This window comes from Lepisma saccharinum, chromosome 14 (genome assembly GCF_977018435.1).
Source record: "Lepisma saccharinum chromosome 14, izLepSacc3.1, whole genome shotgun sequence".
Classification (NCBI taxonomy): Eukaryota; Metazoa; Arthropoda; class Insecta; order Zygentoma; family Lepismatidae; genus Lepisma; species Lepisma saccharinum.
In genome coordinates this window covers 77,131,014-77,154,470 of record NC_139242.1, presented here as the reverse complement: position 1 = coordinate 77,154,470, position 23,457 = coordinate 77,131,014, and the positions used below count along the sequence as shown (strand labels likewise).

The 23,457-nt window shown below is 36.1% G+C and overlaps 1 protein-coding gene across 1 annotated transcript in view; it reads right to left on the bottom strand.

Annotated features, from left to right (window-relative positions):
- LOC145998620 (uncharacterized) overlaps positions 1-20,785 on the bottom strand; it is a 37,350-nt gene extending 16,565 nt beyond the window's left edge. Inside the window, exons 1-3 of the mRNA XM_083135076.1 lie at positions 20,640-20,785; positions 7,740-7,968; positions 2,204-2,333 (exon numbers count right to left, since the gene is read on the bottom strand). Coding sequence (XP_082991202.1) covers positions 2,204-2,333; positions 7,740-7,968; positions 20,640-20,648 — 368 coding nt within the window. The 5' untranslated portion in view covers positions 20,649-20,785. The remainder of the gene's footprint in view (positions 1-2,203; positions 2,334-7,739; positions 7,969-20,639) is intronic.
- Between the last annotated feature and the right edge of the window lie 2,672 nt (positions 20,786-23,457).

The following is a 23,457-nucleotide window of genomic DNA, read 5'->3' as shown; positions in this document are numbered from 1 at the left end:
CAATAACTAACATTCTAGGCTCAATGGTGATTGATTTAATTTATTTTATGTCACCTTTCTTCTGATTTTGGCTAATCGCGACTCTACGCTTCATATGGTGACAGGGTTTTTATATAAATCAGAATGTAATATGACACTGCAAGTGGAAGGGGTGCACAAGCAAAAAAATTGTGGCAAAAAATGTGTTAAAGACTGACAAAAACAATATAACAAGTGCATCGCATTAAATGGGATCTACTTTAAGACAGACCATGAAAATTATGAGGACGAGTAAAAAAAAAAAATGATCATTCTTTACTGAACAGCCCTCATACATGTCAAGTAGAAAACTCTTTTCATGCATCATTTCCCAACCCTGTACATCCTTAACTTAATCAGCCCCGGTGAGCATTTGTCTCCATAGAGTGAACTGAAATCAAATCAAACCAATTTTGTCAATTATGAGGAGATATATAAAAATTATACTGTACTTATTTAGATTGTTAAAAAAACAAAAGATAACAAATATTTGTCACAAATTTATTATGGTAGAATCCTTACACCATGAACTACTTCTTACGTATAATCACCACCACTGTTCAGACACTTGTCCAACATGGACAAAGGCTTTTGTAGAAACTGAGTATGAGTTTCCATTTGCACGCTGTCATTATTTTATTGAGCATGAACTGGTACCAATAATGCATACAATCTCATGCTGGTGGTGTGTGTGCAGTCCGAGCATCAAACATGTCACACGACAACACACAGCCGAAAATCTTATTTGCGTGAAATAAGGTGTAACATGACATTTTCAATGATAGGAATGTGTGGTCATACAATATTCATCATCAAAGTGCACTGGGAACATGTGACGAGTGACGGCATAGTTAGATGTGCCAAAACTGGAAAATGAAGCACAGAGTGGCTTATTTCTATGCCACGGGTCTACAAAACCTTGTGTCCCAGTCTGCTCCAGAAGAGGGCAGGAACGAAACTTCAAATTGAAAGAAACAGATGTGTCGGTATTGTCGCGGTATTGATATCGGTATTGTACGGATTGCAGATATTGGTATTTTTGGTATAGTCGATATGGATATTATCAGTACAATCGATATCAATATTATCGGTATTGATATTAAATCAATATTGAAAAATCAATATCGGACAGCCCTACTTATATGAACATGAATGATGTCCAACTTCAGTGGTTATGCAAATATCAAAGATATTAACTTCAGGGGTTATGCAAATATGAAACATATTATCTTCAGAGGTTATGCAAATATGAAAGATATTATCTTCAGAGGTTATGCAAATAAGAAAGATATTAACTTCAGGAGTTATGCAAGTATGAAAGATATTAACTTCAGGGGTTATGCAAATATGAAAGATATTAACTTCAGGAGTTATGCAAGTATGAAAGATATTTACTTCAGAGGTTATGCAAATATGAAATATATTAACTTCAGAGGTTATGCAAATATGAAAGATATTATCTTGAGGGGTTATGCAAGTATGAAAGATATTAACTTCAGGGGTTATGCAAGTATGAAAGATATTAACTTCAGAGGTTATGCAAATATGAAAGATATTAACTTCAGAGGTTATGCAAATATGAAAGTTATTATCTTGAGGGGTTATGCAAGTATGAAAGATATTAACTTCAGGGGTTATGCAAGTATGAAAGATATTAACTTCAGGGGTTATCCAAATATGAGAGATATTAACTTCAGGAGTTATGCAAATATGAAAGATATTAACTTCAGGGGTTATCCAAATATGAAAGATATTAACTTCAGGGGTTATGCAAGTATGAAATATATTAATTTCAGGTGTTATGCAAGTATGAAAGATATTAACTTCAGGGGTTATGCAAATATGAAAGATATTAACTTCAGGGGTTATGCAAATATGAAAGATATTAACTTCAGGGGTTATGCAAGTATAAAAGATATTAACTTCAGGGGTTATGCAAATATGAAAGATATTAACTTCAGGGGTTATGCAAATATGAAATATATTAAGTTCAGGGGTTGTGTGAACATAAAAGAAACTGCAATTGCATCATCATAGGCTCAACTACCTCCAAACAAAGCAACTAATTGAACTGGAAAAGCTTCAGTCACACAGGTTTTCACATACTTAAGCAATGGAACCAATTAAGCAGTAGAGATTGAAGAGCAATGAATAACAAGTGACAGAAAAAAAATGTACTGCTTACTTCTTGAGTTCTGCTTCGCTAGTTTTACACTTCTCATCCAATGACCAAGCCAAGAGTTCCATTTCCTTATTGGAGTTTTCTAAGTCATGCAGTAATGTGAGGAATGATTCTGGAGTGATCTTCACATTAGCTGGAAAACAACACACACTCAGAAACTGGTATTCTCAGATCCATGGCCACAACTAACTATTAATAACTTAAGGCACATAATTTTACAAAAATGACAGAACTAACAAACTATATACCTCACATAATATTTCATAATTACTATATTAATATTAATCTTTAAAAACATTTAATGTAACAAATTATATAAAAAGTGAATTATTGAAATTATGGAATTGTATTTAACCCCTTAAGTGAGGAATTTGTTGAATAAGTCGCTACTGGAAAATGTAGGCTTTTTTTTGTCAAATTGATTTGAAAACCCCTTAAGTGTGGATGGTGTATATATATGCTTTATGAAACAAAAAAAGCATATATATACGCCTTCTGCACTACAGCAGCACAATGCGGAGGACATACGTGGGCGTACCCAAAAGAAACCAAACTAATTTTGTGGTGGGCAGAGCTTTTGTAGTACCCCGTTTTGCCGCTAGGAGCGCATAGAGCGAACCTTCCTGAGTCCGTAAGCTGAGTGCCGTTGCTGAAGCAGGTCAGGACACGTTTCGGCGGAGTTTAGAGTGACAGCTATTTTGTGTGATCGTAGTTTTTGCAATGCCTGATTTTCGGGAATATCGTGCGGTGGTGAAATTCTGCTTTTTGCTCGGAAAGAGTGGAACAGAAACTCTTGAAATGTTAAAAACGGCGTACAAGGACAATGCTATTGGGAAAACTCAAGTGTTTGAGTGGTGTTTCCGTTTCAAAAATGGTGAAATGTCAATTGATGACAAACCTCGTTCTTGTTGTCCTTCCATGGCCCGAACACATGACAATGTTGAAAAAATTTGGGAAATCATCAACGAAGATCGACGACGGACCATTCAGAGTTAGTTCCGCAGGGTCAGACAGTTAACCAGGCTTTCTACTTGGAAGTTTTGAAACGATTGCGCAACAGTGTGTGGCGGAAGAGGCCCGATTTGTGACAGTCAGGTGACTGGTTTTTCCATCATGACAATGCCCCGGCTCACACAGGCCTGTCTGTATGACAATTCTTGACCAAAAATGGTATGGCCCCTGTTCCTCACCCCCCCCCACTCACCCAACCTTGCCCCATGCGACTTTTTTTTTGTTTCCTAGAATGAAATAAGACATGAAAGGAAAGCGTTTTGCTGATGTTGCTGAGGTGAAGAAAAAAACGACGGATGCGCTGTCACGCATCACAAAAGATGACTAAAAAATGTTTTGAAAAATGGAATCAAAGATTGGACAAGTGTCTTAATGCAAGTGCAGAGTACTTTGACGGGGATTGAAGGTTTGTACTTAAATTGTGAATAAATAAGTTCACAAAAAAATTAGTTCGGTTTCTTTTGGGTACACCCACTCATATATATGCCATCCATACTTAAGGGGTTAAAAAAATCATAATTTCAGTGGCAGTTCTGATGTAACTATCTATGGCAAGCAGCATCACAAATAAATTTTACCCATTACCTTGACTTACATAAGTTTTACATGCACACTTCCAATGACTAAAAATTATTTATGTAAATTTTATGTTTCGGCTTTTGGTCCTCTTTCTCTTTCTATCCCTCAAGTATTTTGTTTTATATAAACAATACATAATACTATAACCAGCAAACACTGGTCTTGAAGGTCTAGAAATTAGCATATGGGACCTTCCCGACGGCACAGTGGTAGCATCCTAGCCTTGTAATCAAGGGGTCCTGGGTTCGATACCCGGTGGAGGCACATAGTGGTTCGGATCCCACTTTAAACTGTAGGTCCAGTCCCGATTAGCCTTAGTGTGCACAAAGTGGACTTAAAAAACCAAATGAATCAATCACTCAATCAAATTAGCATATCTATGCAAAAAGCCTGGATAAGGAATTGATGTTAATTATTTTTCTGCAATTTCTATGTAATTATTCCCATTCTCACTATAAACCTTTAGGTGGTAGAGCATCGCTAGGCTGAACCTCACTCAGTAGAAAATAAAAATAATATTCTCTAAAAAAACCTAACGGTTGAAATATGATATGAAATGAAGGCAAAAATACAATAATTCGTTATTTCGTTTGTTTGCAAGTTTTAAGTTCACTTTTATGTGCAGAGAGGCTAATCAGGACTGGACCTACAGTTTAAAGTGGAATCGAAACCACCTGTACGGCACGAAAGGCAACATCATTACCACTATGCCATCAGGGAGATAAAAGGTAAAGTTAAGTTCCCCGTGCAATTTTTTGCATCATGCCATGAGGAATATAGGATTCCTAGGATTTATTGTATGGGCCCATCATATATTTACTGTAGGGATAGATAGATGTATAGGGGGATGATGGGGTAGGGCTTCATACATTCTTCGATACTGACAATTTTGGAGGTGTTGTAATCAGCACCACACTCCAGCCTCCATTTAATCTTATAATCATGTTATCCTCATCATCGCAATTAGCTGAAAGTGGCAGAAAAGCAACGTAAAATAAACCACATCCAGTAGAAATTCTAAAAGCACAAATTTTTACTATACATAAAAGTCACTTACTTGGACCACTTTCACTTCATGAAATTTTACATCCGTGTTTACAGATTATTCTGTTCTCCAGTGATGTTGTTCCAACACATGTCTTACAATTCTGCCACCACCAAGAACAGCAACATAATTAATGTTTCTTTTGTTCATTTGCGATATATGCATTGTAACGATATTCAGGTTAACCAGTTGCATTTAAACTTTTTCCACCATTGAGTGTTGTGTAAGTGATGTATCGCAAAGCAAACACTTTGTTCACACAGATTGCTATCTTCCCTGCATGTTCACAGCCCCCTTAATTTTTTTACACTCAGAGGCTCAGTTGTTCTTGCATCTGGGTTGATAGACCAGTGGGCTACAGCCTCTCTGGAGAAGCATGCACTTTTCAAACTTGTCACAAAGCACAAAAAAATTGTAGTTCAAGAACTAATGAGAGATGAATTTTATTTTATTTTCTTTCTCTGGAATAACATGGCTTCTTGCGGATATGAAATTTATGCATTGTACCTCCAAATAACAAAAGTTAAAGGAAAAAAAGAAGAGGAAATTGAAACTTTACAAAATAAAATGGTAGGCATCACAACAGACCAAAGTGAAAGAAAAAATGTAGCATGTAGCGGTGGTACATTATTACAACCATGTAAAGTTGCATTGAAAATAAGTTGATACATCTTGGAGGGAGGGGGACAATAACAATGCATAAGAAAGGCAGTGTAGCCATCTAATTGAAAACAATTTCCAGAAAAATGCTTCCAGTCTGAACCTTATGGATGCTGGATGAACCAAATTTGCAGTGAAGCACAACAAAAGACCACTCTTTGAGGACATGTAATGCCCGTCCCCCAATTTGACAAAAAAAGGAAAACACACAAAATGTTAGAAAACTGTAATTTTCTGAAAATTTTGAAAACTGGACCACTAACTAATGCATGTTGAGAAAAAGTTCATTTTTTTCTCATTATTACACACTGAAATAAACTTATAAATTCTATCTAATAATGTTGCTTGGGGGAAAATTGCCAATTTCTAACTGCGCTTGCTGATAATAGTAGGCCTCGAACCCCGAGTCTCTGGCACACTGTACCATTACTCTACCACTGATTTACCAAGCAGACCTGGGTTCGTCTGATTTTTGTTGCCACTGATTTACTTGTGTGAAATCATCTCTGGTAGTGCCACAACACCACGATCTGCTGCCTTCGGAACACTGTAGATGCCAACATTGCCTGGTTCCTCCCAGCGGCAGCGAAAAATCAGGCGAACCCAGGCCAGCTCGGTAGCTCAGCGGTAGAGCAATGGCACAGTATGCCAGAGACCCGCATTCGAGTTTGCATTTTCTGCTGAAAATCCTATGTAATATAAATGTTATTGTATTGTGATTTGAGTATGTCATATGTACACAAATGAACAAAAAATACAGAACTCAAATATCGTGTGTAGTTTTGAAGAAATAACATGGTAATTGTTGTCACGTGGGGATGGTAAGACAGGCATACCAACTGTCTTCTAAAGGTTATAGCTCATTAGCACCATCTGTTGATATAGTAACAGTTGGGCTGAAAAGTTCGTAGGCTGACTCATAGATGGCGTTACTAGAATTAAATCCATGTGATTTTTACTTAGTACTAACCTTCAAAAGATACGTGTATAAATTTCACAGCTGCCGGATAATTAGTTCGTGAGATATAGCATTGTGAATGAAGCAGCTTTTGTTATTGTGAAAAAATGGAAAAAAAAGAATTTCGTGTGTTAATAAAGCATTGCTTTTTGGCGAAAAAAAATACTGTTGAAGCCAAGGCTTGGCTTGATAAACATTATTCGGACTCTGCACCAGGAAAATCAACCGTTGAGAAGTGGTTTGCTAAATTTAAACGAGGCGAAATGAGCATCGAAGACGATGCACGCAGTGGACACCCCAAAGAGGCTGTTACCGACGAAAACATCAAAAAAGTCCACAAAATAATTTTAAATGATCGTAAAGTGAAGTTGATCGAGATAGCTGAGACTTTAAAAATATCAAAGGAACGTGTTGGACATATTGTGCATGAATATTTGAACATGCGAAAGCTGTGTGCAAAATGGGTGCCGCGCGTGCTCACAATCGATCAAAAGCAACAACGTTTTGATGATTCGGAGCAATGTTTAGCGATATTCAACCGTAATAAACATGAATTTTTCCGTCGATATATTACAATGGATGAAACATGGCTCCATAACTACACTCCAGAGTCCAATAGACAGTCAGCCGAGTGGACTGCACGTGATGAACCGAATCCAAAGCGTGGAAAGACGCAACAGTCGGCTGGCAAGGTTATGGCATCAGTATTCTGGGATGCGCATGGTATTATATTCATCGATTACCTCAAAAAGGGCCAGACCATCAACAGCGATTATTACATAGTGTTGTTGGAGCGTTTAAAGGATGAAATCACGAAAAAATGGCCCCATTTGAAGAAGAAAAAAAGTGCTGTTTCATCAAGACAATGCACCGTGTCACAAATCAATGAAAACGATGGCAAAATTATATGAATTAGACTACGAATTGCTTCCCCATCCACCATATTCTCCAGATCTGGCCCCCAGTGACTTTTTCCTGTTTGCAGACCTTAAAAGAATGCTCGCTGGAAAGAAATTTAGCACTGATGAAGAGGTAATCGCCGAAACTGAGGCCTATTTTGAGGCTAAAGAGAAATCGTACTATAAAAATGGCATCGAAAAATTGTATGACCGCTATAATCGTTGTATCGCCCTCGAAGGCAACTATATTGAATAATAAAATCGAATTTTGTCAAAAAAATATTTTTTACTATGTTAGCCTACGAACTTTTCAGCCCAACTGTTATTTCTCTTCAAGACCTTTGGTATGAATTGAGGTGAATTATAAACCTTCATCCTGTCACATACCGTCAAACTCAACATTTCCAAGGGCAAGTCTCAGGGAATAAGCATGGCGTAACTTCATTTTCTTCAATTCCTCAGCAGAGGGGATGCTGGTGTATGATGAGGGAACATAATTGTTCGCTAGATTCGTGTGCAAGCCCTCCAAAGTTTCCTCCAGCTCATTCAGCTGTGCCAGTAGCCTGCCTGAGACTTCATAATCACTGGTCGTGGCTGCTGTGGAATGATTTGGAAGCTGGAATGAACAAAATAATCACAATATGCACCATGAAGGGAAAACAATTCGCAAAACTTTCACAACTATGGATTCTATAGAACATGTTAATGCTATTGTTAATAATGACAATTATATAAATTATTACCAGAAATATAAATTTTACTTTTGAAATGTATAACACCCAAAGACTATATGAGCAGCCCGAGAGTAAACCTTGAAAACCCACAAAAGTATGACACCGAGAAAAATGCAGGTGAATGTCTGTCCATTACTTTGTGGCTTATGGGTTACCGAGATGTCCCCGTGTGTTCCTGGCTATCAGCGGCCACCATGTATTATTGCACAGCAACAGAATCCGGGGTTAACTCAATTTTGAAAGGAGTGTGGCTTACAAGGTGGATTGAATTAAATCGCAATTTAGATCACTTTAAATAAAGAATTTATAGAATAATGTACATAAAGATTTTGTAGATATCAGAATCACTTTTGGTGAAAGTATATTAATCTTGTAATCATTTAATGGTGTTTATTAGGCTCCAAGAAAGGAAACAAAAAATTTGTACTCTGGTGCGAAGCTCATATGAAAGGAAATGTAAATGCACTTACATTTCTCTGGATTTAAAATTCAGTATTTTTATAGACAAAATAGAAAATAGGAAAATATACAAAATACGGAGCGAATTTTCAATACTGGACTCCTCCCCGATTTGTGTAATATTTTGCATACTCACTAATTGAGGCCTCCTAATCTCGAATTTGAAGTTAAAATTTGGGGGTCACGTGTAGAAGTTGCAAAATAAGCGAAATTGAGTGGTCCACGATTGGAACAGAAACCCTGGATTTCTCCACGAAAACAATGGTTATTTCAATCATTTACGTTTAAGAACGAAATTGTAACTATGTTTGCCTAACCGAACCTTACCGTGAATGGTTTTTGGGGCTATGTGTGAATGGTTTGTGGGGCACCGTAAAAAATGTGTTTCGTAGTACTTGAGCGACAAATTTTAACTACACAATCGTGATCAAGTGCCCTAAATTATTGACTATGCGAAATATGAACGAATGCCCTGTATTATTAATATGTACCCAACTAAAAGTTACTAAAAAAAACTTACGAAAGAAAGAAGTTTATTTCCTACCACGCAGATTACTGAACAAGTGAACAAACATGGTTTCCATGCTTGTATACGGAGAACAATCGCGGTAATTGAAAAGTTTGTTTTACAACTTCTACACGTCAATTAACAATTTCAACACATCACCCCCACATGTTAACCTCAGATACTTCACCGGGACTATGTATTTTTTGAGTATAAGAAGTAGGATAGAAATTACGGATGGGTCCGATATTGTAAATTCTTACCCAAAATACTAATCATGTTAAACCATAAATAGTGTCATTATCATTAAACTGTAAACAAACATGCTAGCTGATATTATTCAAACAATCATTAAAAAAAATTGACAAAATTCTGCTACAAAGACTCTAAAACTATTTTAAGTTACAATTATAGAGTACATCCAGAGGTGCCAAAAACCATACAAGCAATTTTAAGCAGTTTTTTTTAAAAATAAAAAAAAGATTTAAATAAAAATTATGATTTTTATCCACCCTGGTGGCTTATCAAGTTTTATTCCTGAGTTAAAAGTTAAGGCATCTTTACAACATCTGTACTGCACACATGTAAGTAACCCCTACTTATTTATATATATATATATATATATATATATATATATATATATATATATATCACACACACACACCTGAGGAAAAAACTATTTATATTTCTTTTGTAAAATTGGAAGTTCTTTTCTTTTTTTGCACAATGTACACATCACCACATACAATGAACAGCAAAGATAAGTGTTCACCTCAATAGTGTAATAGTTAACACTGTTGCCTTATACAAGTGGCTCCAGGTTGAATCCCAGTTGAGGTACTTACTGGTTCAGACCTTAGTTTATGATTAAATCCTTCCTCAATGAGCCAAGCTGAATGTAAAGTTCTGGCGAACATATCTTTTTAGTTTGTTGTAACAAGTATGCCTAAATGTGCATTCGGCTTAAGACACAAAATCAAGGTTTAGAAATTACATTTCTTGTAAATATATCAAAATCATTACGAAAAGGCATATTAAATATAACCAATCTAAAAATAGTATAAAATTAGTTTAAAAATCTACATACGTAAGTGAGTATGCAATTGTTGAAGAACCATGTTTCAGGGTACAACCCTTCATCAGGTTCACAATTCTTTCTAAGCACTAAAACATAATGCTGCGTTGTAAAGTGTAATATGAGGATTAGGTAGAGGGTTACATATTAAACTTTACAGCGCAGCATTATGTTTTAGTGCTTAGAAAGAATTATATACTCACTTACGTAAGTAGTTTTTTAAACTAATTTAACACTATTTTTAGTATTGTTTATATTATATAGTGAGTAATATGCACCCAGCCACAATATGTTAAAGGCATATTAAAGCTGTCATTATGTAATCAAGGGTTTCTGAGGTTAATCCCCACTGGAGGCAAACTGCAGAGTGGTTCAGATCCTACTTTTAAACTGTTGGCACAGTTCCAATTATCTTATTTGAGCATAAATTGGGTTAAAAGGGTGACTTCATTTTGTTGTTTATGTTTAACACCATAGGGTGAGTGCACCAGTAAATAACCAGCAAAGAACATTTTACCACAACTTTATTTCTAGGTCAAAGAAAAACAAACTATGTGAATCCAAGCAAATTGCATGAATGAATTCATCATAATGTTGGGTTTCATTGATTAATATTTTAAAGCAAATACATATCAATATGAAAGAAATAGTTAAAGATTGGTGAATTCCAACCAAAAGACTAGTGGATGAATAGCACTATCTTCTTCTTTTTTCATGGATAGATCTTGATTTCTTCTGAACATCCACTTTCACTTGTTGCTGTTTTCTCCCTCATTGTTTTAGATCATGATATTCTATCCATTTCATTGATGTTATTGCAAATGCTAATCTTAGTTCGTCATATGTCAGCGTTGCAAATGACTGGAAGACCTTAATAATTTCAGGTGAAACTTTCTTTCTTTTCTGACCGCAGTGGTCATTTACTAGAGATGATGTCAAATTGATATCTACAGAGCAACCACAACGGAAAAAAACCTTCACCGAAAAGTGTCCGCACAGCTTTCCCTTCTTCCGTTCAGCTTGGGCCATAAGGAAGCATGGTCCACTCTCCCCCTCCCCTCCAAGCAGGAGTCGCGGGTCTGCACAGGTTTCTTTGCTTGTGGTTCCCCTATAGTGTATGACATCCAGCCCTGCTCTCTTGCAATATCATGCACAACAGAGAATATGTGATTTTTGAATAGCCCATTATTCTGATTTGATGATGTAACCATTATATAACTTGAATGTTTCTTGTACACATGATAACGATGTATTAATCCTTACCTTATTAGCAATAGCAGGTTCTTGTCTCATCTGCTGAACTAATGAAGTATACTTCCTATGATATTCAGGTATGTTTTGCTTGAAACTGCATCGTAAGTACGAAAATTATGGTGGAAAATGGGTAACAATAGTTAAAAAATTGCATTTTTAAGCCCAATTTTTTTAATGAAGGGGTTTAAACTAAGGCCTGATTTTTTTTTCAAGTGTGGACATACCTTCAGAGTGTCTGTAAATAAAATATCAGTGCTTAGAAATGCACCGCTTTTTTACAGCATGGGCTCAAACATGGCCGTTCATTGAATTTTGACAGTTTTCGGGGTTAAATATCTCAGATGGGTCCCCTTTAAAGATTCTGTAATTTGGCACATAGGAAGCCCTTCATGAACCTAACTCACAGTAAACATCTCAACTTTTAGATTCAACTCGTTTTGGTCAATATGAGGTAACATAAATGTCACCTAATTTCTGACGTTGCAAAGTAAGGTTAAACTACATTCCATATTTAGAATAATGAAGTCTTTTCTTTTTCTTTTTTAAATTTGGTTTAAATAAAGCCTCAGAAAATATAGTAACATAAGGTTTTAACAGTTGACTTACCAGAAATTGAAATTATAAGGTATGACAATTGAAAATCTGTGAAATTTCATTACAAAAGGTTTGATTTATTAGGTACCCACGACCAGTTGGTATTGTCAGCTCCATTTTCCTATTCATTCTCTTTGTTAAATCAGGCAGGATTCTATATTCTTTCACTAAGTTCCTAAGTAAATTATCAGAAACCTTCAGTTCATCACATATTTTTTCTTGACCAAGTGGTAGCAATCAAACTGATGATTCTGACCTTTTCAACATTAGTTTTTTGCTCATTTACATTTTTCTTCTTATAATTTCAATTATATGATTGTACTGGCCACGCAAAGGATTGTCACACTTGCTTTCCTTTTCTTCAGTTTTAATACTTAGTGAAAAGCAACTTTCCAGTTTCCTTTGCACTCCTTGTAGGATGTGAATAGTTTTTCGAGCAAGATCACTTTATTGTTTTTCTGCAATAAGCCTCCTCAGTTTTGAAACAGGAGATGCATAAAAAACAGAACAGACTTCATGCATTTCCTTTAGTTTTCCTTGGCTTGGCACAAAGACATGATTTCAATTCTGGCATTTAAGTGAGTTGCTTTCTCCACATATGAAACTTTTACTCCAACATATCAGGCATATTGATTTAACTGGTATAAGGCTTGACACTTTTTTTACCTTACCTTACTTAACCTTTTCTTTAAGGCGAAGAGGGACAATTACGCACCAGGCATGCATTTATTCCAATATCGTCGGAATGAGCAATGCTACTAAAAAGATCTCCGGCAGAAATGAAGAGTATGAATTTCTCCCCATGTGGCAAGTGGAAGCGGTTTCCTAAGTTGATTACTAAGCCTTATACGGTTTTTGAAAAATATGATGAATTAGTATTTACCGAATCCCATGTATTCCTTATGGGGCATCAACTTCAACTTCAAGCTACGGCTCATCACATGGGAGTTTCGACTTTTCCTACTGCTATGACATAGTTCAACGTGTCCTTTTTCCGTCCATGTACTTTTCTATGTCATCGGATGTTTGATATTCCCGAGAGAACGAATAAAATAATGGTCCCATAAGCCTAGTGCATTTCTCCTTGCCTCCTACGGCCATCCTGGCAGTGTTGCCAAACCTGATGTGCATAATAGAGCTAAATTTCACCATTAATATAGCTAAAGAGGACTTTCAAGGAGCTAGATTAACAAAGGCTGCATAAAGTGCCTACTAGGGTAATTTTAGTTGTCAGAGGGGTAGGGGTTCTGCTGTTACCGTTAGCTTTAAAGTGATGGCAATTTATTCTTTCTTAGTTTTCACCGCCTAGATTTGGTGGCATCACCCATCTCAATAATCCAATGATGTTAATATAAAATCGAAAATAAAGGGTTCCCGGATAACAAAATTGTCATCTTCATCTTAGCCACAGCACTATATATAAAAATACATGGGGAGGAAACAAAAGGTGGGTGACGCAGCCTATAGCTATACGAATATCACGTCACGTGCAAAATGTACACTCATGGCAAAAGTTGGTATTTTTGTGCCGGAGCCAGTGGTGGCATCATAGTGGGGCAGAGGGTGGGTGCCACAGTTCACAGTCAAACGAGTGCACGAAAGAGCCAGATTTGGCTCCAAAAGAGCGAGTTGGCAACAGTGATCAGCAGCTGCCCCAGCGAGAAAGACCAAGGGGAAATTGTCCCTCCTCGCCTTAAGTGGTACTTCTGGAGATCACAACATACTTTACCATAAAGAAAGCTATATTTAATGGTATTTGCATATTGTCTCTAGGCCATACACCTGTAGTCTTGACCTAAGAAGTGTTATCATTTTCACTGACTTTGTTAAGATTAGTTAGGTCTTTGGGAACCTTACCAAAAGGGTATTTATGACAGTCCTCTCCAGTTAAAAATATTACAGAAAACTCCATTTCCTGTCACAGATAACAAACATTCACAAGTCACTACTCTCGGCACATTAGGCAAAGGAAGAATGACAACAGAGATTGTACATGCACAGATCAATTCCAGGCTTGCCTCACATCCTATCAAAACATGTCTCTGAATCTTCTGCTGTGCATGACACACATCTTTTTCAACGAATGTCTTTTCTTGGAAGAAAAAAAAGTGGAAAATAAAGGAAACAAAAGATAATATATTCTACCAGCTTTGACACTCCAAAATAAATAGCCTACTTTCAGTGGAGTGCCCAAGGAGGGGTTTGTGGGGATCATAACCCAATACCTTTTTCCTAGTATTCCATAAACAATTACGTCAAAAGCAGGATAATGTGGTAAAAACAGGGCTGTATACTAAAGAAAGTATATGTAACCCCCTCCCCTCCCTTTCGAAATTCCTGGGCATGCCACTGCCTATCTTAAGCTGCATGTACTGCTACATTGATAAAAATGTGGGTGAAGCTCAGTTTTGGAGCTGACAATACCAACTGGTCATGGGTACCTAATAAATCAAACCTTTTGCAATGAAATTTCACAGATTTTCAATTGTCATACCTTATAATTTCAATTTCTGGTAAGTCAACTGTTAAAACCTTATGTTACTATATTTTCTGAGGCTTTATTTAAACCAAATTTAAAAAAGAAAAAGAAAAGACTTCATTATTCTAAATATGGAATGTAGTTTAACCTTACTTTGCAACGTCAGAAATTAGGTGACATTTATGTTACCTCATATTGACCAAAACGAGTTGAATCTAAAAGTTGAGATGTTTACTGTGAGTTAGGTTCATGAAGGGCTTCCTATGTGCCAAATTACAGAATCTTTAAAGGGGACCCATCTGAGATATTTAACCCCGAAAACTGTCAAAATTCAATGAACGGCCATGTTTGAGCCCATGCTGTAAAAAAGCGGTGCATTTCTAAGCACTGATATTTTATTTACAGACACCCTGAAGGTAGGTCTACACATGAAAAAAAACCAGGCCTTAGTGTAAACCCCTTCATTACAAAAATTGGGCTTAAAAATGCAAATTTTTAACTAGTGTTACCCCATGCAATTTCAAGCAAAACATACCTGAATATCATAGGAAGTATACTTCATTAGCTACAAAATGAATTTTGTTTCAGGTCTCTAGCTTTAATGGTTTTTGAGGTATTAAGGTTTCTGTATACTGCTATATGAGCAAAAAAACCATGCGCCATGTTGGAAAAATGGCTGCCCCAGGATAACTAAAGACAATAATTTTTTTTGAACATTGGTTTTGATATTTAGAAACATGTACAAACGTATGTACTAAAAATGAAATTTTTCTAAAATGGTCATGCAACCACCACTGGATGGTTTGGCATGGAATGACCCTGGTTCTATGTCGTACTATTTCACATGTCATGGCTGATATAAATTTTACATTCTTGTCAATTTAGGAGTGTTAGGTTTAATGGTGTTATAATTTGTTATTTTGGCACTATGACTATGTGTTGTGCAAGTGCTCCTGGATATGACAAACTGGATGAACGCTGATCACAGATAGTGACATGTTCACGAATATAATTTCAGCCCCTGCAAGTACATAGCGGGAAATGCAAATTTTCAAGACTTGCATGTAGGATTAACTGACAATGGTTTTCTTTCAGATGCAATCGGCTTTATTTTGTTAACAGTATGAGGTTTTATATTTGAAGAATCCCACATGGCGGAGGGTGCATACAACTAACTAACTAACTAACTAACTCTCTAGCCTTCTTAAACCCGAAGGTTCATGGCTGCAGCAACACAGGCCTTCCATCTGTCCCTATCTTGTGCAAGATCTATATACTCTTTTCCATCCCTACCGATTTCCCTTAGGTCCATCTCGACGTTGTCCCTCCATCTTCGTCTTGGCCTTCCTACTGGTCTCTTACCATCAGGTTTCCCAACAAGAATCCTGTAAACTCCTCTTTCCTCTCCCATTCGTGCCACATGGCCTGCCCACCTAAGTCTTCTTGATTTAATTATTCTAATAATGTCTGGACATGAATATAAATTATGTAGTTCTAAATTATGTAACCTTCTCCACTCACCTGTCTCCTCATCCCTTTTAGGTCCAAATATTTTCCTAAGGATCCTATTTTCAAATACTCTCAATTTATGTTCCTCTTTCAATGTAAGGGACCAAGTTTCACACCCATATAATACTACAGGCAAAATTACTGTTTTGTATATTTTAACTTTTAGTTTCTTAGATATTAAACGAGAAGACAAAAGTTTATGAAGAGAGAAGTAACATGCATTTCCTGAATTAAGCCTACTTTTTATTTCCTCTTTAATATAATTTTCATTTGTTAATATTACTCCTAAGTATTTGAATTTGGAAACTGTTTCAAACGAGTTGTTATCAATAATTAGATTTTGATTATTATCTAACACTTGGTTTCGGCCTGTAAGCATATATTTAGTTTTCTCTTTGTTAACTTCCAAACCTATCTCTTTAGCAGTTTTGAAAAATATTTTAGCATTATTCTTAATTGTATTCACATCATCCCCCAGTAAGTCTACATCATCTGCATATGCTAACAACTGAGTCACACCATTTAATTTTAGTCCTTCTTTAGTTTCGTTTACCTTCCTAACAGCATATTCTAAGGCAAAATTAAAGAGCAATGGAGATAATGCATCTCCTTGTTTTAACCCATCATGAATTGTAAATTTGTCAGACATATTAATACCCACACGAATTTTACTTTCTGTTTCACTGGTGCATATTTTTATCATACTAACTAGCTTCTTAGGTATTCCAAACTCTACTAATATATTATATAATTTATCTCTTTTGACCGAATCATATGCTTTTTTGAAATCAATGAATAGCTGATGGACATTTTGATTATATTCCCACTTTTTTTCAAGTGTCTGTCTGATGTGAAAAATTTGATCTGTAGTTGATCTGTTGCGTTTAAATCCACATTGATAATCACCTATAATTTCATTAGCATATGGGGTTAGTCTTGTTAAAATAATGTTAGATAATATTTTATATGTTGTTGAGAGTAGAGAAATTCCACGGTAATTATTGCAGTTCATTTTATCACCTTTTTTAAACACAGGAACAATTATGGATTCTTTCCACTGTTGAGGGATTTCTTCTTTATTCCATATTAAACAAATTAATTTATGAATTTGACATATTAATGAATTTCCACCATATTTAATTAACTCAGCTGGTATTAAATCAATGCCAGGTGCTTTGTTATTCTTTAGCCTTTTAATAGCATCTTTAACTTCAGTCAAGTTAGGTTCTGGAACTAAAGGTTCTGCTGTGTGGACTTCATTTACTTCTGATTTATCTCCTACATGGACATTTAAAAGGTCATTAAAGTAGTTCTTCCATCTATTTAGAATATCGCTTGGGTCAGCTAGAAAATCACCGTCTTTATCTTTTATCAAGTTTACTTTAGGTTGCCACCCCTTTCTAAACTCATTTACACCTTTATATAAATCTCTGATATTTTTATTTTTGCTGTTTGTTTCAATTTCGTTAATTTTGCTTTTCAAGTAATCTCTTTTTTTACTTCTAAATGTGCGGTTAACTTCTCGCTTTATTCTATTATAATTGTTTAGATTTGTATCATCAGAGTTATTTAACCACCTAAGTCTAGCCTGATTTCTTATTTCTATTAGATTATGACATTCATTATCAAACCATGGCTTACTTTTTCTCGGTTTATGGTATCCTATACTTTCTATAGCTGCTGATTCTATTGCATTACGTATGTGCTCCCAATTCTTATTTACGTCTGTTTCATTTATATTTTCATCATCATTTAAATCCTGCAAAACATCAAATCTATTTGACAGTTTAATTTGGTAATCTTTCTTAATTCTTTCATCAGTAAACTTTCCTGTATCAAATTTTAGAACTTTTAGATTTTGTTGCTTATGATTTATCACTGAGAGTCTTTCTCTTAATTTAGCAATTACTAAATTATTGTCACTGGCACAGTCAGCACCTCTATGTGTACGAACGTCAATTATACTAGTATGCCTTCTCTTATCAATGAGAATATGATCTATCTGATTATGAGTTTTACCATCTGGAGAAGACCAGGTATATTTATGGATATCTTTATGTTTAAAAGTGGTACTTTTCACAATTAAATTCTTTGAGGTTGCAAAAGTAATCAATCTTATACCATTATCATTACTTAATTCATGAAGACTTTCTTTACCAATCGTGGGTTTAAATGTCTCTTCTTTGCCAATCTGTGCATTACAGTCACCTAACAGAATTTTCATATCATACTGAGAAAATTTATCAAAGACCTGTTCTAACTCTGTATAAAAATCATCTTTAGTATTATCATCTTTATCTTCCGTTGGTGCATGTATGTTTATTAAAATAATTTTACACCACCTACCCTGTAAAACTGCATATGATATCCTATCATTAATAAATTCTACTGTTTTAAGAGCCGAGATAATTCTATTATTTATGAAAAAGCCTGTTCCAAAATTATGATTTTCAGTACCACCATAGAAAAAAGTATAATTTTTAGTTTTACAATTCCCTTCTCCTGGCCACCTAACTTCCTGGACAGCTACTACATCTAATTTATACTTAACTATCTCATTAACTGTACACTGAAATGCCCCAGGCCGGTAAAGACTCAGAACATTCCAGGTGCCTAATTTAATATCCTTATTCCTAACGTAGATCTTATCCTTAGTCCAGGGACCTCCCAAAGTAGTCCCCACCCGGAGATCCGAACGGGGGACTATTTTACCTCCGGAATATTTTACCTTGGGAACATCCATGGCCTTATATTGCTGATTCTTGACATGGCTTTTTACAGTGCAGAGTTGTCAGCTCTACGCCTAACCCCCAATATGAATGGAGGAACTACTACAGAAGACAAACACAAACACATTAGAGAGCACAACTACTACACAAGACATACACAAACACATCACAACTATAACACAATATAAACACAAACACACCACAACTAGCACAATTATTTAAATCAATGTTTTAGAAGATAGAAATACAACAATAACTCATTTTACAAAAAAGGTTAAACTGGTCCAGAATACTTTGGGACTAAATATCTTGGTTGTTTGTGGTTTCTCTACCTTGAAATAAATTTTATGATATGTTAAACACCGAAATCTGTCGATTAAATTTTTGGTACTACATCCGTATAGTGGAAACACAAAGAAATCATTTCTTTTGCATTTTTACATTGCTAACGTACAGTACAATTCTACATTGCGGAACATTCCTTTAGGTGTAATAATGAATTTCTAAACAAAATGATGTCTGTTTTTTTAAATTTACGAGTACTCACTGTTTTTCCTTTTCCGGTTCTGTAACACACAATGTGGCGACAGCGTACTGGTTCATCGCACGTTGTGGCAGTGTCTTGTCGATTTGGAGTGTGTATGCAGTGTTTCCAACCTTCTTCACCAAAAAATACCTAATTTCGTGGCCGGATTTGAAATTATGCTAATACCTCATTAGCCTCACAAACCATTGATGTTAGCCCCACAAACCATTTCCGGTAAGGTTAGGTTAGGTGCCTCACTGTAAAACATGGGCTGCTTTTTTCCTCTAAATAGACGAACAAAATTTATATCCCCTGAAAGTACGTACCTTCTACTTCCCTTTTCCGATTACTATTATATTATTGCACGTGAAAAATGTTTTTCCTGCTGCTAAAAGCAATGCATTTCTCCATTCGTCCACGTCCATATTGTTTACACACAGTTGTTGTCATTTGTTTAGGTATCTTCCTCTCTGCACATGAGTTTTGCTACCTTGTGTTCCGACGTCAGACAAGGAATGCCTATGTGGTTAGGTTAGGTTCCATTAGCATAAATACAATGAAAAATTATTCTTTCGGCTAAGAGAACTAAACCAAGATAGCCTAAAATAAAAATGCTTTTCCAGTGACGTCAAAACACAAGGTTTGTTCAAGTGTTGTGCGATAAGTGAGACCCTACGTTTTGCTGAATTCGAGTTGATTTGTCGCTCTGGATTTCACCCACACACGCACAGTTTCTTTCATTATTTCAGACGAGGAATGGTTACAAGGTTAGGTTAGGCCTGTTAGGTTGGGTTCCAATAGCATAAATACAATGAAAAATGGTTTTCCTGCTACTAAAAGCAAATGCATTTCTCTAATCATTCACGTCCATATTGTTTATGCACAGTTACTTTCATTATTTCGACGAAGAATGCCTACAACGTTAGGTTACGTTTCATTAGTATAAATACAATGACAAATTATTATTCAGCCTAAGAGAACTAAACCTACCTACCTAACAACGTAGGAATTTTTTGCTTTCACTAGATTTATGCAGGAATGTGCGCCACCATGTCACTTTTCTCTTCCAAGAGCGCCCAACCTGGATACATATTTCTAGTTTCTTTTAAAGAAAAAAAAAATTCCGCACCTCCAAACTTACTTTTCCCGATTACTAACTACAAAACATTACCAAAAAATTATGAACCGCGTTTCTCCTAAGCAGCCCATATTATGCAGTCTTACCGCAAAAATACCCCCATGTAAATAATACGAAACAAATCTGGAAATTGCATTTATTACTTCAATCAAGGTAGCCTTAAAAGGGGCGGGGGTACACAACACCGGTTACTGATCCAACTTTTCGAAGCTAGTAGAATACATTAATAGTTTTAGTAGGTGCATCGTTGATATATATTTTCCTACGTATATATAACAAACTTACCTCTTCCATTTCGCTTTTATCCTTCTAATTCTGTATATCTTAACATACCAAAATATTTATCTTTAAATGGAAAGCGGGATATTTGCGCAGTATAATCTGTGTTTGTACCACCCCCATGCTGTCCATGGGGCTGCCTTTTTTCACAACACTCTTGCTACGTTGTGCTCTGACGTCATAAGAAAATACTTACGTTGTTAGGTTACGTCCCTTAGGTTTAGTTCTATTAGCATAAATACACTGAAAAACTAATTAACTATGCTAAGAGAACTAAACCTAGCTAGCCTAACATAACAATTTAAGCATTTAGCCTAAAAATAAAAGTACTTCCTAGTGACGTCAGAACGCAGTGTGGCTAAATTGGTGTTTGATAAGTGACACCGTTTGTATATACCACAGGTACCACAGGTTTGTACACTCAACGTTGCCAGGTTAACTTGGGAGTTGTGCCACAGATTACTGCCGGCTCCATTTCTAAGCCTGTATGTGATTTTACCAACGAAGTAGTGTGTGAGTGCGGGACAGAAATTTCTGGGTTAGGGCAGGAATTTCTTTAAATTTCGACGTTTAGGAAGAGAATAGTTAGAAACTTCCCGATTCGTGACGCCCCTGGAAATTTCGAATTCTACACGTCATTTTCACTTAATAACACCAATCTCTTAATTGTTTTTTTGCATTTCTGGAATATAAACTATACGAATTTTCTGAGAAGTTACAGATGCTTACAGTGAAGGTAATTATTACCTTAATCTATGATTCCTGCTCACCCGGTCACAATTTCCTGGCGCCATTTTTATTTGACATGCTGTGTGCAAAACATGACCACAGACAAAGAATATAACAGACCAGGAACCTATATTTAAACCTCGCTGCGCTTCGAAAATCCAGTACCATAGTCAGTCAACAGATGGCACGGCTGTCTGCTTTTGCTGATTGCAGTAAATACTGGGAAGATTCACTACAGAAAGGACGGGAGTGGTTGTGTAACCGGTTTTCTGAAAACGAGGGGGAAATATATTTTTGATTTCGTGAATTTACGGATTGAGGACTTTGGCAGGCAGCTATAATTTGAAGGCAAATCATTTAAGATTGATGCTCTTTTCTGAGGGTGGGGGGAGATTGTGGTCTACACAGTCACACACAAATTATACATATATATTATATATGTGTATGAAAATTATATGATTAATATTTATAATGTTATTATACATAAAAGTAAATTACTAAATATGTAAAAATACATTAGTATTAAATACATATAAGGAAATCAATTTGATATTTTTTTATGTATCAGATATTTATAATTGCCTTCCCGATGGCGCAGTGAATACGTTTTCGCCTTGTAATCAAAGAGTCCCGGGTTCGATACCTGGTGGAGGCACATTGTGGGTCGGATCCCAGTTTAAACTGAAGGTCAGTGACGTACTGGCCGCCCCCGCAAGCAGCGTTGTCTCTCTGATGCTGACATTTTGATTAATTCTAGTAATTCAACAGAAAATGTCGATTATATCCAAAAAAATATTTACGAAACATATGTAAGACAGCAATAACACATTTCACACTCTTTGAGATGAACACTGACTGCAAGAATCCGATTATTTTTGCTGTCGGTAAAGTTAGAACATATTCGTTGTAACGTACGAGCTAACAGCATCACAAATAACTTGACGACTCCGTGTTCATCATTATTATTTTTAAAATTGTAGGAAACGATCGAGTGGGTTCTCGGTAGAATTTAGTAATACGATGACTGCTATGATAAGCAGAAGAATTTTTAGTTTGAACTGTCTCTCAAATTTAGACTTGGTTTTCAAGCTAACTCCTACATTTTTAAATAAACGGGCAAACAGTGTATTTTGTATAATATTGACGGGACGACAAGGACACGCGCATGAAATGGGACTGTCCCGGCCAAAAAGGGACGAATGGTCACCTTATCTTAAAGAAACGATTTTATTTCGAGCAAAGTGAGAGAAAAAATATGTGAATTTCACGTGATTCACTTCACTTTTATTTCTTGTGCGGCGGGGGCGAGTAAAGATTGTTCCAGTCAAGAAATGGATTGTTGCGCCGGTGCATCGAATTCGCCGCCCCAAGTTTGGACTTCAGTTATGAGTTATCATCATTTTTTTCTTTTTGCTAAGTGCTGCTGAGGGCCCTTATCATTTGGAATTCCGGCTAGGAGAATGAAGTTCCCCACAGACGGGGAAGGGGCATTTTGCCAGATTCTACAACCATACCAGGTAAAAAAAAAAGTAAAAGGTAAAGTGTTCCCCTGTGCATAGCACCACGCCATGAAGGCGTATAGGGGGTGTGGGGGTAACGCCCCACACTTTCTTGATCCGGTCGTGAGTGGGGGTGATGTGATCAGCATCACGCCCCTAACCGCCTTTACCATACCAGAGTGCCAACAATTTTCAACTCATTCTAGTTTCAGACAGTAGTGCGTAGAATCGGAATTATAGGAAGAAATGAAATCGTATTTAGGGAACGAAGAAAATTTCGTAAATTTGAATCAGGATTCCGAAAGGCTAGAAGACAGGAAAAAAGAGACATGTTTTAAAAAGTCAGAAGGGTGTCTTCGAATAAACTGTTACTACCTTTAATAACGTTTCAGATTTCGCCACGACTGATACATGAAAATAATGGCGATACACTTGAAATCATGGGGTTTAGTGTTAGTGATATGGTCGAAGTCTTACTTTCAAGTAAATCTCAAGAATTTATTGATATGTTTGTTATTCTGATTTAATGATACACGTGATGCAGAAAACACACACTGTACTCGTTATTTCAAAAGTGGTAATGGGAATTTCCACAA